This window comes from Cyprinodon tularosa, unplaced genomic scaffold (assembly GCF_016077235.1).
Source record: "Cyprinodon tularosa strain WSP-4 unplaced genomic scaffold, ASM1607723v1 ctg716, whole genome shotgun sequence".
In the NCBI taxonomy this organism is placed as follows: Eukaryota; Metazoa; Chordata; class Actinopteri; order Cyprinodontiformes; family Cyprinodontidae; genus Cyprinodon; species Cyprinodon tularosa.
In genome coordinates this window covers 171,083-188,284 of record NW_024039470.1, presented here as the reverse complement: position 1 = coordinate 188,284, position 17,202 = coordinate 171,083, and the positions used below count along the sequence as shown (strand labels likewise).

At 33.0% G+C, this 17,202-nt stretch overlaps 1 protein-coding gene across 1 annotated transcript; it reads right to left on the bottom strand.

The window, feature by feature from the left end:
* Positions 1-14,706: 14,706 nt before the first annotated feature.
* On the bottom strand, positions 14,707-17,099 carry LOC119772569 (tumor necrosis factor receptor superfamily member 14-like). The gene is made up of 5 exons (XM_038269027.1): positions 16,918-17,099; positions 16,704-16,791; positions 15,366-15,508; positions 15,132-15,190; positions 14,707-15,029 (listed from the first exon to the last, which is right to left on the bottom strand). Exons 1-5 carry the CDS (start codon positions 17,081-17,083, stop codon positions 15,003-15,005), a joined length of 483 nt encoding a protein of 160 aa, XP_038124955.1. The 5' UTR covers positions 17,084-17,099; the 3' UTR covers positions 14,707-15,002.
* Between the last annotated feature and the right edge of the window lie 103 nt (positions 17,100-17,202).

Sequence of the window (17,202 nt, the reverse complement as noted above, 5' to 3'; positions counted from 1 at the left end):
CTTTCTCTAACAGGTCCAATGAAGTTTCTGCACCTTTGATCCACTGATGGCAGCCAGCCCTCAGCAAATAAAGGAGTATGGCAGGTCAGTTTATCATACAATCAGCTAGGTCCCACAAACTCTTTTTACATTCTGGAAATCTATAAACGGTATTTATAATTAATAAATGAATTCTGACTTTATTGAATAATCAGTGAAGATCTATGCAACAACAGAGCCTTTCAAAGTATCACAAATTATGTCACTAGATTCATCCTGTTAGGGCTCAAAACTCCATAATTACAGTTCAAGATATCTGTAAACAAATAATGAAATACTTAATTGCATTTTATATATCTCAAAATAACTAACTACTAAATTTGACCTCTGGTGTTGGCATTAAACCGTACAAAAGGTTTTCTTTTGGGAATACAGGTTCCTAAATCAAGTGGTCTGCTTTTGTCAGAAAATGCCCCAACATTAAAAGAGCTCAGCAGTTTGCAGCTACGTGAAGAATGTGAACTTCTGTGTTTGGTGACTGGTTAAGAAACCTGCAAAGTAATGCACTGATTTTAGTGCAGCATGAAAAATCATGGTGAAACACAAGAATTAAAGTTCGACTGAACTTAGATTGCAGATCACTGATGAGAAAATGCAAGTGGCTAAAATCCCAAATAAATCTGGAATTTTTTGATTGGACAGAATCTGAAACACAATGGCTTTCTAGATAAAAACAAAAGCTTAATCTCTCTCTAATTCTTTTGAACTGGGTGAACCCTAAACCTTAAAAATAATTTTTGAAAATTTTTAAAGGCTAAAATACACTTTAAGTTGTCTGATTTAATTTAGCCATTCTGATTATTTCCTCTTAAGATATCTGCAATTAAAATAAATATATAAATAAATAAATAAAATATCCAAATCATAGTTTCAGATTTCTAAACAAAATATAATAACTAGTTGGAATAACAAGCTAAACATCTGAAATTTTCTTTATTAAACATCATTAAATATCTCAAATACATTTTTAGACTTAACTTATTGCTTATATCTTGAATTAGAAGCTCCATATAACTCCATGGTAAATTCAACCTCATTGATTTCAGCCACAATGTAATTAGAGATGACATCTTTGTTAACTAATATGTATTTATAATTCAATTTTGGATATGTGGAGTTTAAATGTGATAAATCTGATTTTATGACTAAACAGTCTGCCATAACTGGCTCTGATATTTTCAGATTATGCCTCAATAATAACCGAGCTCAGCAGTATGGGATGAACAGAGAAAGTTAACTTTATGTCCTTGAAGACATGAAGAAAAGCATTTTAGATTTAGTCTCTTACCTTCACACATTTTATCTCACTGTGAAATTAGTTTAATTTGACTAAAGGAGGCGCTGTTTCTCTTTCAGACCTTAACTTGGCCTTAAAGGAGAGGTGGAAGCTGATGTCTCAATATGAGTCGCAAAAGATCCAGGAATCTGTATTTATGTTGAAGTTATTTTGCAAAAAGTTGTTAAAAGTGTAAATTTATTTATTTAAAAGAAAAAGAGTTTTATGAACTTATAAAATTTCAAAATAGAGTCTTGGCATCATAAGACGGGGTTACCTGCTCAGAGAGGCTGACAGATCTAGAACTTGAAGGGAAACTTGAAATATTTCCAGCATTGTGATGTTAAAGGAACAGAAACGCCTGCATCCAAATTCCACCTTCTTCAGATTCAATAAACAACAGAATAAAACTCTGTGTTAAAGCTGTTGGTTGACTTTTATTGGTAAACTTAATGAGGATAAATATGTTGCTCAGTCTGTGAGGAGGAAATATAGATCACATGTGAGTTCGAATCGCGGAAAGATGTAGAGCAACTAGAATCGTGCTGACACCATGACCGAATCCATATACATCTGATATATAGAATAGAATGGAAAATCCCTTTATTGTTGTTAGGTTTATTCAATGATGATTATAAAATGAATGTATGTATGCTTATGAAAGATTTGAGCAAGGGGATGCTCCACTGTGACTTGTGATTCAGTCAGGTGACCATCCTGCCTTGTGATTCTGGGCATCCTGTCTTTATGAACTGATCAATTGTTTTGTCAGAACAACACTGTTTTATAACTATGTGTTATGTTCTGTTCATAAAAGACGGCTGCAGAAGTTGCTTAAATCTCTTTCCTGTGTAGACTCAATTTCTCTTTTACAAACCTACATTTTTTTAACCTAACAATTGTCCCTCAATGGGGAAATTCTGGTGTTTACAGCAGCAAAAAGATTATAGGAAAAATGGTCACACAAATGTGGATGTGGTGGCTGCAACTACAGCCACCCAAATGCGGTAACATTTAATCACATCACACAATAGGTCAGCCAGTCTCATTACATTAATATTGGGATTTCTTTAAATTTAGGATTTAATTTACAGAATAATTTTTGCAAGGAAAGGCATAACACTGTATTCTGGAATACATGCGCACATTTTAGTTTACACTGTTATGTTCTGCTTGATTTAATCTTTGTTTGTTTTTTCACCTCAATGCCGGCTGCTCCAGTCCTTCAGGAGAGCAGAGGTGGAGAAGGAGTGGAGCCAGCCTATTGAAACCGCAAATTGGTTTACACCGCTACTTATCAGCAAGAGAGGGGGGGGGGGGGGGGGGGGGGGGGGGGGGGGGGGGGATTTTCCTCTGTTAGTTTCAGTTAGGCTTTTGTGTGTTTCCCCCTTTGTATGTGGCCTGGTCTGCCAGTATTTAAGTTTCCCTTTTGTCTCATGTAGCAGGTATGTTTGTTTTAGTAGGTCTTGAGTTGAATTCTGTTACTTTGACCTCTTTTATGGGCCCAACTTTGTAATTTGTTCTTTAGTTCTTTGTTTTGGGTTCGATAAAAAGAATACTTTTTGGATCTAAACCTGTGCCTGAATTTCCTTTGACTGCTCGGACCATCACATGAACCTTAGAAAAATGTATGAGAATAAATAGTGAAAGGTTAAAGATAAACAACAAAATATTGTATGGTAAACTATTTTAACAGAATAAAAACTGTGCACCTGGAGAATAAATAAATAATATACATATAGTTATGGACATTTTTACAGTATGGATATTTGAAAATAGATTTGATTTGTTTTAGCAAATCATAAATGCTGAGAGGGAAAAAAAAGACATTAAATGTAAAGAAACCTAGTGTACTTTGCTTGTTTTTCCAGATATAGCATCAGATATTACACCTAGCTAACAAAAACAGTAGAGAGCTGAAAAATATCCAGATGATAAAAGTTCTTAACATCAATTTGATACAGAAATATAAATGAGAAGTTTTGATATATAGTGATTTATCTGAAATTCTGAGTCTGAATAAACTATTGAGCAAAAATGCTAATATTTCATAATAAAAATTAATAAAAAAAATATTAAAAACTTAAAATGTAAAAATAAAGGGCGTAACTTTTGTAGACGATGGAGTGCTATGATCCAATATTGATTTTGAGTCAATTGATCACATTACCTGGAAGCTATTGAGCAAAAATGCTAATATTTCCACATAAAAATTAATTTAAAAATATTAGAAATTTAAAATGAAAAAAAAAAGGGCGTAACTTTTGAAGATGATGGAGTGCTATGATTCAATATTGATTTTGAGTCAATTGATCACATTACCTGGAAGCTATTGAGCAAAAATGCTAATATTTTATTATAAACATTAATAAAAAACTATTAGAAATTTAAAATGTAAAAACTAAAGGCGTAACTTTTGTAGATGATGGAGTGCTATGATTCAATATTGATTTTGAGTCAATTGATCACATTACCTGGAAGCTATTGAGCAAAAATGCTAATATTTCCACATAAAAATTAAGAAAAAAATATTAGAAATTTAAAATGAAAAAAGGGCGTAACTTTTGAAGATGATGGAGTGCTATGATCCAATATTGATTTTGAGTCAATTGATCACATTACCTGGAAGCTATTGAGCAAAAATGCTAATATTTCCACATAAAAATTAATAAAAAAATATTAGAAATTTAAAATGTAAAAATAAAGGGCGTAACCTTTGTAGATGATGGAGTGCTATGATTCAATATTGATTTTGAGTCAATTGATCACATTACCTGGAAGCTATTGAGCAAAAATGCTAATATTTCATTATAAAAATTAATGAAAAAATATTAAAAACTTAAAATGTAAAAATAAAGGGCGTAACTTTTGTAGACGATGGAGTGTTATGATTCAATATTGATTTTGAGTCAATTGATCACATTACCTGGAAGCTATTGAGCAAAAATGCTAATATTTCCACATAAAAATTAATAAAAAAATATTAGAAATTTAAAATGTAAAAATAAAGGGCGTAACTTTTGTAGACGATGGAGTGCTATGATTCAATATTGATTTTGAGTCAATTGATCACATTACCTGGAAGCTATTGAGCAAAAATGCTAATATTTCATTATAAAAATTAATGAAAAAATATTAAAAACTTAAAATGTAAAAATAAAGGGCGTAACTTTTGTAGACGATGGAGTGCTATGATTCAATATTGATTTTGAGTCAATTGATCACATTACCTGGAAGCTATTGAGCAAAAATGCTAATATTTCATTATAAAAATTAATAAAAAAACATTAAAAACTTAAAATGTAAAAATAAAGGGCGTAACTTTTGTAGACGATGGAGTGCTATGATCCAATATTGATTTTGAGTCAATTGATCACATTACCTGGAAGCTATTGAGCAAAAATACTAATATTTCCACATAAAAATTAATGAAAAAATATTAGAAATTGAAAATGAAAAAATAAAGGCCGTAACTTTTGTAGACGATAGAGTGCTATGATTCAATATTGATTTTGAGTCAATTGATCACATTACCTGGAAGCTATTGAGCAAAAATGCTAATATTTCATAATAAAAATTAATTAAAAAATATTAGAAATTTAAAATGTAAAAATAAAGGGCGTAACTTTTGTAGACGATGGAGTGCTATGATTCAATATTGATTTTGAGTCAATTGATCACATTACCTGGAAGCTATTGAGCAAAAATGCTAATATTTCATAATAAAAATTAATTAAAAAATATTAGAAATTTAAAATGTAAAAATAAAGGGCGTAACTTTTGTAAACGATGGAGTGCTATGATTCAATATTGATTTTGAGTCAATTGATCACATTACCTGGAAGCTATTGAGCAAAAATGCTAATATTTCATTATAAAAATTAATAAAAAAATATTAAAAACTTAAAATGTAAAAATAAAGGGCGTAACTTTTGTAGACGATGGAGTGCTATGATCCAATATTGATTTTTAGTCAATTGATCACATTACCTGGAAGCTATTGAGCAAAAATACTAATATTTCCACATAAAAATTAATGAAAAAATATTAGAAATTGAAAATGAAAAAATAAAGGCCGTAACTTTTGTAGACGATAGAGTGCTATGATTCAATATTGATTTTGAGTCAATTGATCACATTACCTGGAAGCTATTGAGCAAAAATGCTAATATTTCATAATAAAAATTAATTAAAAAATATTAGAAATTTAAAATGTAAAAATAAAGGGCGTAACTTTTGTAGACGATGGAGTGCTATGATTCAATATTGATTTTGAGTCAATTGATCACATTACCTGGAAGCTATTGAGCAAAAATGCTAATATTTCATAATAAAAATTAATTAAAAAATATTAGAAATTGAAAATGAAAAAATAAAGGCCGTAACTTTTGTAGACGATAGAGTGCTATGATTCAATATTGATTTTGAGTCAATTGATCACATTACCTGGAAGCTATTGAGCAAAAATGCTAATATTTCATAATAAAAATTAATTAAAAAATATTAGAAATTTAAAATGTAAAAATAAAGGGCGTAACTTTTGTAGACGATGGAGTGCTATGATTCAATATTGATTTTGAGTCAATTGATCACATTACCTGGAAGCTATTGAGCAAAAATGCTAATATTTCATAATAAAAATTAATTAAAAAATATTAGAAATTTAAAATGTAAAAATAAAGGGCGTAACTTTTGTAGACGATGGAGTGCTATGATTCAATATTGATTTTGAGTCAATTGATCACATTACCTGGAAGCTATTGAGCAAAAATGCTAATATTTCCACATAAAAATTAATGAAAAAATATTAGAAATTGAAAATGAAAAAATAAAGGCCGTAACTTTTGTAGACGATAGAGTGCTATGATTCAATATTGATTTTGAGTCAATTGATCACATTACCTGGAAGCTATTGAGCAAAAATGCTAATATTTCCACATAAAAATTAATAAAAAAATATTAGAAATTTAAAATGTAAAAATAAAGGGCGTAACTTTTGTAGACGATGGAGTGCTATGATTCAATATTGATTTTGAGTCAATTGATCACATTACCTGGAAGCTATTGAGCAAAAATGCTAATATTTCATTATAAAAATTAATGAAAAAATATTAAAAACTTAAAATGTAAAAATAAAGGGCGTAACTTTTGTAGACGATGGAGTGTTATGATTCAATATTGATTTTGAGTCAATTGATCACATTACCTGGAAGCTATTGAGCAAAAATGCTAATATTTCCACATAAAAATTAATAAAAAAATATTAGAAATTTAAAATGTAAAAATAAAGGGTCAATATTGAATCATAGCACTCCATTGTCTACAAAAGTTACGCCCTTTATTTTTTGATTTTAAATTTCTAATATTTTTTTATTAATTTTTATGTGGAAATATTAGCATTTTTGCTCAATAGCTTCCAGGTAATGTGATCAATTGACTCAAAATCAATATTGAATCATAGCACTCCATCGTCTACAAAAGTTACGCCCTTTATTTTTACATGTTAAGTTTTTTATATTTTTTTATTAATTTTTATAATGAAATATTAGCATTTTTGCTCAATAGCTTCCAGGTAATGTGATCAATTGACTCAAAATCAGTGTTGGAATATAATACTCCATTGTCTTCAAAAGTTACGCCTTTTAGTTTTACATTCTAATTTTTTTATATTTTTGTATTAATTTTTATTATGAAATATAAGCATTTTTGCTCAATAGCTTCCAGGTAATGTGATCAATTGACTCAAAATCAATATTGAATCATAGCACTCCATCGTCTACAAAAGTTACGCCCTTTATTTTTACATTTTAAGTTTTTAATATTTTTTTTATTAATTTTTATTATGAAATATTAGCATTTTTGCTCAATAGCTTCCAGGTAATGTGATCAATTGACTCAAAATCAATATTGAATCATAGCACTCCATCGTCTACAAAAGTTACGCCCTTTATTTTTACATTTTAAGTTTTTAATATTTTTTTATTCATTTTTATATGGAAATATTAGCATTTTTGCTCAATAGCTTCCAGGTAATGTGATCAATTGACTCAAAATCAATATTGAATCATAGCACTCCATCATCTTCAAAAGTTACGCCCTTTATTTTTTCATTTTAAATTTCTAATATTTTTTAATTCATTTTTATATGGAAATATTAGCATTTTTGCTCAATAGCTTCCAGGTAATGTGATCAATTGACTCAAAATCAACATTGAATCATAGCACTCCATCGTCTACAAAAGTTACGCCCTTTATTTTTACATTTTAAGTTTTTAATATTTTTTTATTAATTTTTATAATGAAATATTAGCATTTTTGCTCAATAGCTTCCAGGTAATGTGATCAATTGACTCAAAATCAATATTGGATCATAGCACTCCATCGTCTACAAAAGTTACGCCCTTTATTTTTACATTTTAAGTTTTTAATATTTTTTTATTAATTTTTATAATGAAATATTAGCATTTTTGCTCAATAGCTTCCAGGTAATGTGATCAATTGACTCAAAATCAATATTGAATCATAGCACTCCATCGTCTACAAAAGTTACGCCCTTTATTTTTTCATTTTAAATTTCTAATGTTTTTTTTATTAATTTTTATGTGGAAATATTAGTATTTTTGCTCAATAGCTTCCAGGTAATGTGATCAATTGACTCAAAATCAATATTGAATCATAGCACTCCATCGTCTACAAAAGTTACGCCCTTTATTTTTTCATTTTAAATTTCTAATATTTTTTTATTAATTTTTATGTGGAAATATTAGCATTTTTGCTCAATAGCTTCCAGGTAATGTGATCAATTGACTCAAAATCAATATTGAATCATAGCACTCCATCGTCTACAAAGGTTACGCCCTTTATTTTTACATTTTAAGTTTTTTATATTTTTTTATTAATTTTTATAATGAAATATTAGCATTTTTGCTCAATAGCTTCCAGGTAATGTGATCAATTGACTCAAAATCAATATTGAATCACAGCACTCCATCGTCTCCAAAAGTTACGCCCTTTATTTTTTCATTTTACATTTCTAATATTTTTTTATTAATTTTTATGTGGAAATATTAGCATTTTTGCTCAATAGCTTCCAGGTAATGTGATCAATTGACTCAAAATCAATATTGAATCATAGCACTCCATCGTCTACAAAAGTTACGCCCTTTATTTTTTCATTTAAAATTTCTAATATTTTTTTATTAATTTTTATGTGGAAATATTAGCATTTTTGCTCAATAGCTTCCATGTAATGTGATCAATTGACTCAAAATCAATATTGAATCATAGCACTCCATGGTCTGCAAAAGTTACGCCCTTTATTTTTTCATTTTAAATTTCTAATATTTTTTTTATTAATTTTTATAATGAAATATTAGCATTTTAGCTCAATAGCTTCCAGGTAATGTGATCAATTGACTCAAAATCAATATTGAATCATAGCACTCCATCGTCTACAAAAGTTACGCCCTTTATTTTTTCATTTTAAATTTCTAATATTTTTTTTATTAATTTTTATGTGGAAATATTAGCATTTTAGCTCAATAGCTTCCAGGTAATGTGATCAGTTGACTCAAAATCAATATTGAATCATAGCACTCCATTGTCTACAAAAGTTACGCCCTTTATTTTTTGATTTTAAATTTCTAATATTTTTTTATTAATTTTTATGTGGAAATATTAGCATTTTTGCTCAATAGCTTCCAGGTAATGTGATCAATTGACTCAAAATCAATATTGAATCATAGCACTCCATCGTCTACAAAAGTTACGCCCTTTATTTTTACATGTTAAGTTTTTTATATTTTTTTATTAATTTTTATAATGAAATATTAGCATTTTTGCTCAATAGCTTCCAGGTAATGTGATCAATTGACTCAAAATCAGTGTTGGAATATAATACTCCATTGTCTTCAAAAGTTACGCCTTTTAGTTTTACATTCTAATTTTTTTATATTTTTGTATTAATTTTTATTATGAAATATAAGCATTTTTGCTCAATAGCTTCCAGGTAATGTTATCAATTGACTCAAAATCAATATTGAATCATAGCACTCCATCGTCTACAAAAGTTACGCCCTTTATTAGGGCTATTTCTCAATAGTTTCCAGGATAAAGATTTGAAGGCTGCAAAGAACTGAAACCTATATAAGTGCATTTTTTCTTGAATTAAGGAGGTAGGTGAGACACTTTGCCAATGGAACAAAACAGTTTACATTTAGAATAAGAAAGAAATACATTTGCATTATTTTATTCCAAGTGCAAATTATCTAATGATCTTATTTTAAGAGTAAAAATACTAATTCCATTGGCAAATCATCTTATTTAACTACACAAATTAATGATAATCTTTTCGCAGTATATGATCAGATAGGGGTAAATGGGAGAATAAATGCATCCGGTTCTTTAGAGATCAGCCAGTAATCAGTCTTAGATTGGTTTATTATTAGACTAAGGGTATTCTTTTTTAAATCAATGTATTTCCCTCCAGATGTCAGTCAAACTATGTCTTTGTCTGAAAACATTTAGATCATTGTGATGGGAGCTGTTATCTGGTCTTCGGACCACGGATCATCAAGTTCACTCAGGACCATAGTAAAGTCTACTTCAAAGATAATGTAACAGGTATTTTATCGTGACCTTTATCACATTCTGAGATGATAAACCTTCCATTAAAAAGGTTTTTTGAGAACAGACACACCAGCCTAGTGCTCCGACACATGGGACATCTGAACCTCCACAATTTAGGATCTTGTGAAGTGGAATGGGATTCTTAAAGAAAGCAAAAGTCTGTGCGCTGTTGTATAATGAAGCTCTAGCGAAAGTTCAATTGAAGAAACTCTGACTTACCTCCATCAATCAGAAGCCGATCCGTCTCTGAAGCGAGCCAATCAGCTTCGAACTACTCCACCACGAAGCCCAATCAGCGTCCTGCTTCCACTTTATAAACTCCCTCAAATCTCACCACAGCCGCTATCCTGCAATCGCAATGTTGGATTTCGATTCAGACGACAATTCACCCACCTCCATCCCCTTCTCCGCCATCGCAGCTGAATCATCCTCCATGACACGACTTCACCTCAACCTCATCAGAGTATTAATCCCAGTTGTCACCATCCCTCGTCTCATCGCATTGGTCCGGCAGAAGACCACCATGTTGAGCCCGGTTCTGCCAGAGGTTTCTTCCCAAAGGGGAGTTTTTCCTCTCCACTGTCGCTTCATGCTTGCTCATCATGGACACTTCACGGTACCTGCATCACCGAGCAGGACCTCTATATCCCGAGTCTGAGTGAAGCCCCGGCGTCAGCTCCCTCAGTCTTCTAGTCCCACAATTCTGCCCAGCAGATCACCTTGTCAACCAGCTCGGATTAAACCACCACCAGTTTCAGGCCTGGGGGGAACATCCCTATTCACATTCATCTACTCATGCATGTTAAAGCATAATTCAGCATGAATGTTCCTGCCGAGGTCTGAGTGCCAAAGACTATACTTTCTTATCAATAAATTCTTCTAATTATCTTTTCTCTCTGTGTGAGTTTTTCAGATTGAAATAATTTCTAAGACCTCTCACATCTGGAGAAATTATAAAGACAGGGAAAAAAAATTGTGATTTATCTGAAATTCTGTCCAATTAGGACTAAAATGTTTTTCCTTTGAAGCTCTGTTCTAAAAATATGAAACAAGGCTTTTCTAACTACATGCAAACCTCTTTTTGTTTAATGACACTATGATGTTTCCAGGAGAAAGATTTGAAGGCTGCAAAGAACTGAAACCTATATAAGTGCATTTTTTTCTTAAAATAAGTGCATTTTTTCTTGAATTGAGGAGGTAGGTGAGACACTTTGCCAATGGAACAAAACAGTTTACATTTAGAATAAGAAAAAAATACATTTGCATTATTTTATTCCAAGTGCAAATTATTTAATTATCTTATTTTAAAAGTAAAAATACTCATTCCATTGGCAAATCATCTTATTTAACCACAAAAATTAATGGTAAATCACACAATTTTTTTGCTCATTGCTAGATCTTTTTGCAGTGTATGATCAGATAGGGGTAAATGGGAGAATAAATGCATCCAGTTCTTTAGAGATCAGCCAGTAATCAATCTTAGATTAGTTTATTATTAGACTAAGGGTATTCTTTTTGAAATCAATGTATTTCCCTCCAGATGTCAGTCAAACTATGTCTTTCTCTGAAAACATTTAGATCATTGTGATGGGAGCTGTTATCTGGTCTTCGGACCACGGATCATCAAGTTCACTCAGGACCACAGTAAAGTCTACTTCAAAGATAATGTAAGAATCTAGATAGAAAAGTCATGTTTAAATTTTTTCCAAACAGGTATTTTATCGCGACCTTTATCACATTCTGAGATGATAAACTTCCCATTAAAAAGGTTTTTTGAGAACAGACACACCAGCCTAGTGCTCCGACACATGGGACATCTGAACCTCCAGAATTTAGGATCTTGTGAAGTGGAATGGGATTCTTAAAGAAAGCAAAAGTCTGTGCTCTGTTGTTTGCACAAAGTAATATGACTTTGAAGTTAAATAATTTCTAAGACCTCTCATATCTGGAGAAATTATAAAAACAGGGGGGAAAAAACTATTTATTTTAGGTAGAAACCTGAGCATAACAATAAAAAATTGTAATTTTACCAGCAGATTAAGAATATATCATTAATCAGAACTGGAAGTTATTGTTAATTAATATATTCAAAACAAGGCTAAAACCTAGAAATGATCATTAGGTAAATAATCATACCCGACAATTTGATCAACTACCAGGTGTTATTAATGGATTAGTAAATGTCAAGAAGTGAGATTTGCTGTCAGCTCTGGGTGCAGGAGAGCTTCACCCAGGGATCTTCTATCCTTTAGTATTGCAAAGGAGCTACTGCACATGAACAACTTTTAACGAGAGTCACTGGCCAAAGATTTTTGCACCCCAAAATATCCTAATTTTATTTATTATTATTTTTTGTCTTAATCAAGGTCATTGGGTGAGTGGGGCGGCACCCTCTATTGGCAAGCCACCCGTAATAATGAAAAGAAAAAATAAAGATAAAACCAACCAAGACATTTTTGTTTTCCATTAACTTTTCAACCTTTTTTTGAAGCATCTCTGAATGATTCAATGTTGACCTAAATGACTAATGACCGCCCCCTAAACTTTCAGCTCAAACAAGAAGATTGATCAGAGATGCAGCAAAGAGGCTCAGGATCACTCTGGATCAACTGCAGAGATCTACAGCTGAGGTGGGAGACTCTGTTCATAGGATAACAGTCAGTTGTGTTCTTCAAACTGTCAGGATTTGGTGTGGATTGAGGACCCAAATGCAGAGGCAAGTAGGCAGAGGTGAATTTAGGTAGGTTTAATGAGGTTTACAGGAACTGAGACAGGAATCAAAAATCCAACAGAAATAACAGACGAACCAGAACCAGGGAGACATCAGGGGAAACCAAACTCTAGGAGCCAGGGAGAGACGAGGTATGCACTCAGACGTTAGACGAGGATCCAGCAAACAGGAACTGAAGAGGGAGGCTTTTAAAGGGGACAGAGACAAAGAGAGGGCTAACGAGGGGATTGAAAACAGGTGAGGGCAGAGCAGAAAACAGAGCTAGGGAAAGAGGACACAAGAGGGCAGCAGAGGACAACAAATGGAAAACCAAGACTGTAACACAAACATCTTTATAAATATATTCATAAAAAATCTCATTTAAAGTAAGATGCTCTGGTCAGATACCAAATATCAAACTTTTGGCCACAAACACTGCAAAACTTTATGTTTGGCGTAAAAGCTGATCACCCTGAACACACCATCCCCATGGTCAAACATGGTGGCGGCAGTATCATGCTTTGGGCCTGCTTTCATTCAACAGGAACAGGGAAGATGATAAAACTGATTGGAAGATGGATAAAGGAGATTTATCTTCTAACAAGACAATGATCCAAAACATAAAGCGACATCTGCAGTTGAATGGTTCGCAAATCAAAATATAAATTTTTAGATTGGCCTAGTCAAAGTCCAGACCTGAATCTAATCAAGAATCTGTGGAAAAAACTAAAAACTGCAGTTGGCAAACTCTCCATCCAACCTCACTGAGCTCCAGCTGTTTTGCAGGAAGAATGGGGCAAAATATTTCAGTCTCTCGACGTGCAAAACTGATAGAGACAAACCTGAAGCATCCTACAGCTGAAATTGCCGATACAAGGCATAACTCAAGGGGGCTGAAGACTTTTGCACAGCTATTTTTTTTGTTCAAAAATATCCAATAAGTTTAGTTTCACTTCATCATTGTGCCCAACTTGTTGATTCTGTACAAAAGTTTTTATTTTATATCTTTATGTTTGAAGCCTGAAATGTGGCAAAAGGTTGAAAAGTTCAAGGTGATTAATACTTTCGAAAAGCACAGCATATATAAAAACACACAAACTTGTCTCATTATCTTTGGGGGCCTTTTTATTGACTTTCATTAATTTTTACATCCTAACCGCGACCCTTACCCTAAAAGTTACAGGTTCCTTCTTCGACACTAACCCAGACCTAAACTCAATTCACACCTTAGTCCCAAATGTGAGGTCCAGGCAGCGGGCCCAACAATGTATTAAAACCAGAGCACAAACACCCAGCTTTGTTTTTACTATATAGGGGGACAGTTAATTGACTTACCTTCATTTTATATGGCCTAACCCTTACCCTAACATTACCAACCTATACCTAACCCTACCCTAAACCGAATTCCCACCTTAGTCCTCAACCCCAACCCAAAGAAGAGAACTTTACTATATGGGGACCAGTGGAATGTCCCCATATGTACCTGTAAGTCCTCACATTCTGGGATATTTTAGAAAACACTCTCCAAACATTGCAAGTAAAACAAGACCACTACAAGATTGCGTGCATATAAAATTATGGATGAGTCAAAACTGTTAAAAAACAATTACAAATGATTTAATATTTTTAATATTACAAGATTTTAAAAAATGTATACATTTCCTTCAAACTGATACAATTCGTTCATTCATTTATTCAGACAATAAAAATGCAAAAAAAAAATGTTTTTTTTTTTTTACATTTTTGTAATTGGAAGCAAACTGCAACTGATTCACAGATAAAATAACAATAAACAGCACATAGGAACACATTGAAACCATAAGAAACTTACAGAGTTAGTTAAAACTAAAGTCCGGAGTTTTTCAAAGTCACAAGGCTTAGACACTTACCACTAAACGTCCAAAGACACAACATTGAAAACTAGAGCTAGATTCTAAACTGCACAGCAGAGCAAATATAAAATGGTGTAACTTTGTGATGTAAGCTGGTGGGGATGGTCTATATGGGAGGGTCCTGGGTCACTGAGGACCCAAAGGCTTTCATTAGTTTTTTTATATTTTGCTTAAATAGCTGAGAGGATCAGAATCCAGGGTGAAGTTTCCATATTCAGGAATGTTTCAGGTTTCACTTCATTTGCTGGTTTTGCTCCATTTGCTTTTCTGTAGTCCACAGTAAACCAGACTTTTACCGGGAAATTTTAGATCACTTCATGTTTCCTTCTGCTGAAAATTTTATTTTCCGGGAGATCTTGGTCCGCACTGTGAGAGGGACCAGAACCTGCTTCAATGACCATGGTGGTACCGGGCTGGTTTGGTCTGAACACTGTTGGGTTAGTCTGGTCCCTGGTTCTCAGTTGAGCTCAGTCCTCAGGAGACTCTGGGAATAAAACCATAAATCCTTCAAGGGTCTAAATATTCTCTCTAGACCAGGTTCTGTGGAACGGACCCCACAGTAAAACTGTAGGTGGTCTTGGCTTACCTCCTGGAGTTCATATGATTCATCTTTTCTTATTGAAAATCTTCTGTGTATTTTATATCCTTGGATGGCATCAAAAGTTAATCCATGATGCACCAAACATAAAAAGATTCAATGGTTAGAAAAATACATGTAACGTATACATTTGCAAATGTATATTTTACTAGATCAGGTAAGATGTTAAAAAGGTTATTATTAGTTTTCAAAGTGAAATCAAACTGTCAAATAATCACACACCTCTGATTAGCAGTAAACCAATTATAACTCCTAGGCCAAGAAAAGGGGCAGCCAAAGTATATCTGTGTCGTATTGATCCATTACTGCAGACAACGTCACTCGTTGAGCTTCCTTCTTGGACCTTAGTTTGGCTTTCAGAGCATCTGAAAAAGAAAAGAGAAAAAACATTTTAACCTTTTAATAAATTCATGCTCTGCCTTAAAGGAAGTCTGAGCTAAAAGAAGCTAACAGCCTGTTGCATAGAAACCAATTCTATTATGATCTTTATCCAACTGCAGCTGATGGTTATGAAGACAGTCTGACTGAGATCCCTGATGCAGAGACATGATCAGGAGCCTGAGGAGATCTACGCTGATCCCTCAGACTCCATCAGAGGATGCAGGAATCAGCAGGAAGCTTCTGTTATCTGAATTAATTACAGATTAGTTCCTGAAGTTCCTGAGTTTACATTTAAAATTAAATCAAAGATTCTAAGCATAAGATATTAATGTCTTCATTACAAATGTTAAAATTATCTAGTTAATAGATGGATATAAACTTTTGGAGAAAACCTGTCTGTGTTATCCACATGTCAACCACTGCCACATTCAGTCTCTGTTGATTTAACAACATGGCTGACCTGAGCCAGAGTCCAAAGAGGCCGTTTGCAGGGACTGATTTTTAAATAAGAAACTTTCAACTATAACAGTCAGCAAACATGCTGTGGTCAGCTCACACTGCAGGAGAGACGTTGCTTACAGTAAACATCTAAACCTCAGTGAGCAAAGTGTGACGGCCCATCACCTCACTGGAACTGGGGATTATAAATGATTTCCTTTAACCTTAATGAAACCAGAATGATGTCACTGCAGAGGTTTGTGCTCAACAGTTTCAAACAGTGGCAAACAACTGGGAAATCCTCTACAGGGACGGACAATGAACGCAACATGAAGCTGCTGCAATAGCAGCTCAGATATGATTCTGGGAGGAGAGGCCTTTACATCCTGCTTAGTAGTGCAGCCTGCCTTCTGCATCGACTGAGGAAGGCCCCTGAAGGGAAGATATGGAGGACGGCCCCATGCAGCGGTGGGCTGCTCAGTCAGGCCATGCTAAGATGTAAACTGTCTAGATTGGCTCCTGCTAGATCTGACCTCAGCTTGGTTAAGATTTAAAGATTAAAAAGTTAAAAAATCATACCTGTATGGACAAGCCTTCATAGTGCTTTAGTGCATTAAATGATTAACAACATTTTTTCCTCAGGTTTTCTCCTTTTTTCCATTTACAGAAATTCATCTGATCAAACAAGTTCACTCCTGGTGAAAAATCTAGATGTGTCTATAGATCTATAGACTCTCTTACTGTGTGTGTGGCTGACAGAGTGTTAATGATCCATTAGAAAATGTTCCTCTGCTGCATTCAGAGCATTCAGTGTCTGACAGCGACGTTCCTGTAAGAATAAAGAATGATATTAATCCACAACACTGATTATATGTAGAAGAGATATGAATAAATAATACATCATAATTTAGAAAAAGAAGTAAATATAAAACCAGGGTTGTTGTAAAAATGTTACCTTTCTTGCTAATATACTGTCCAGGTTTACAGCTGCTGTGCTTTTCTGCAGCATCACAGCTGCCTTCAATATCATCAATACAGAAATATCCTTCCAGAGCTTCACAAACTGTATCTGATGATCGTGAACATTTGATTTTTAGCCTCAGACCAGAACCTGCCAACATAGAACAAAGTTATAATGAGAGAAAACACTGATTCTGAGTTTAGCTTTTTTATTAACATTTTCCCTGAAGCTTAAAAGACCCATCTTATAACTGTCCTTTTCTCTTCGTATTCTTGACCT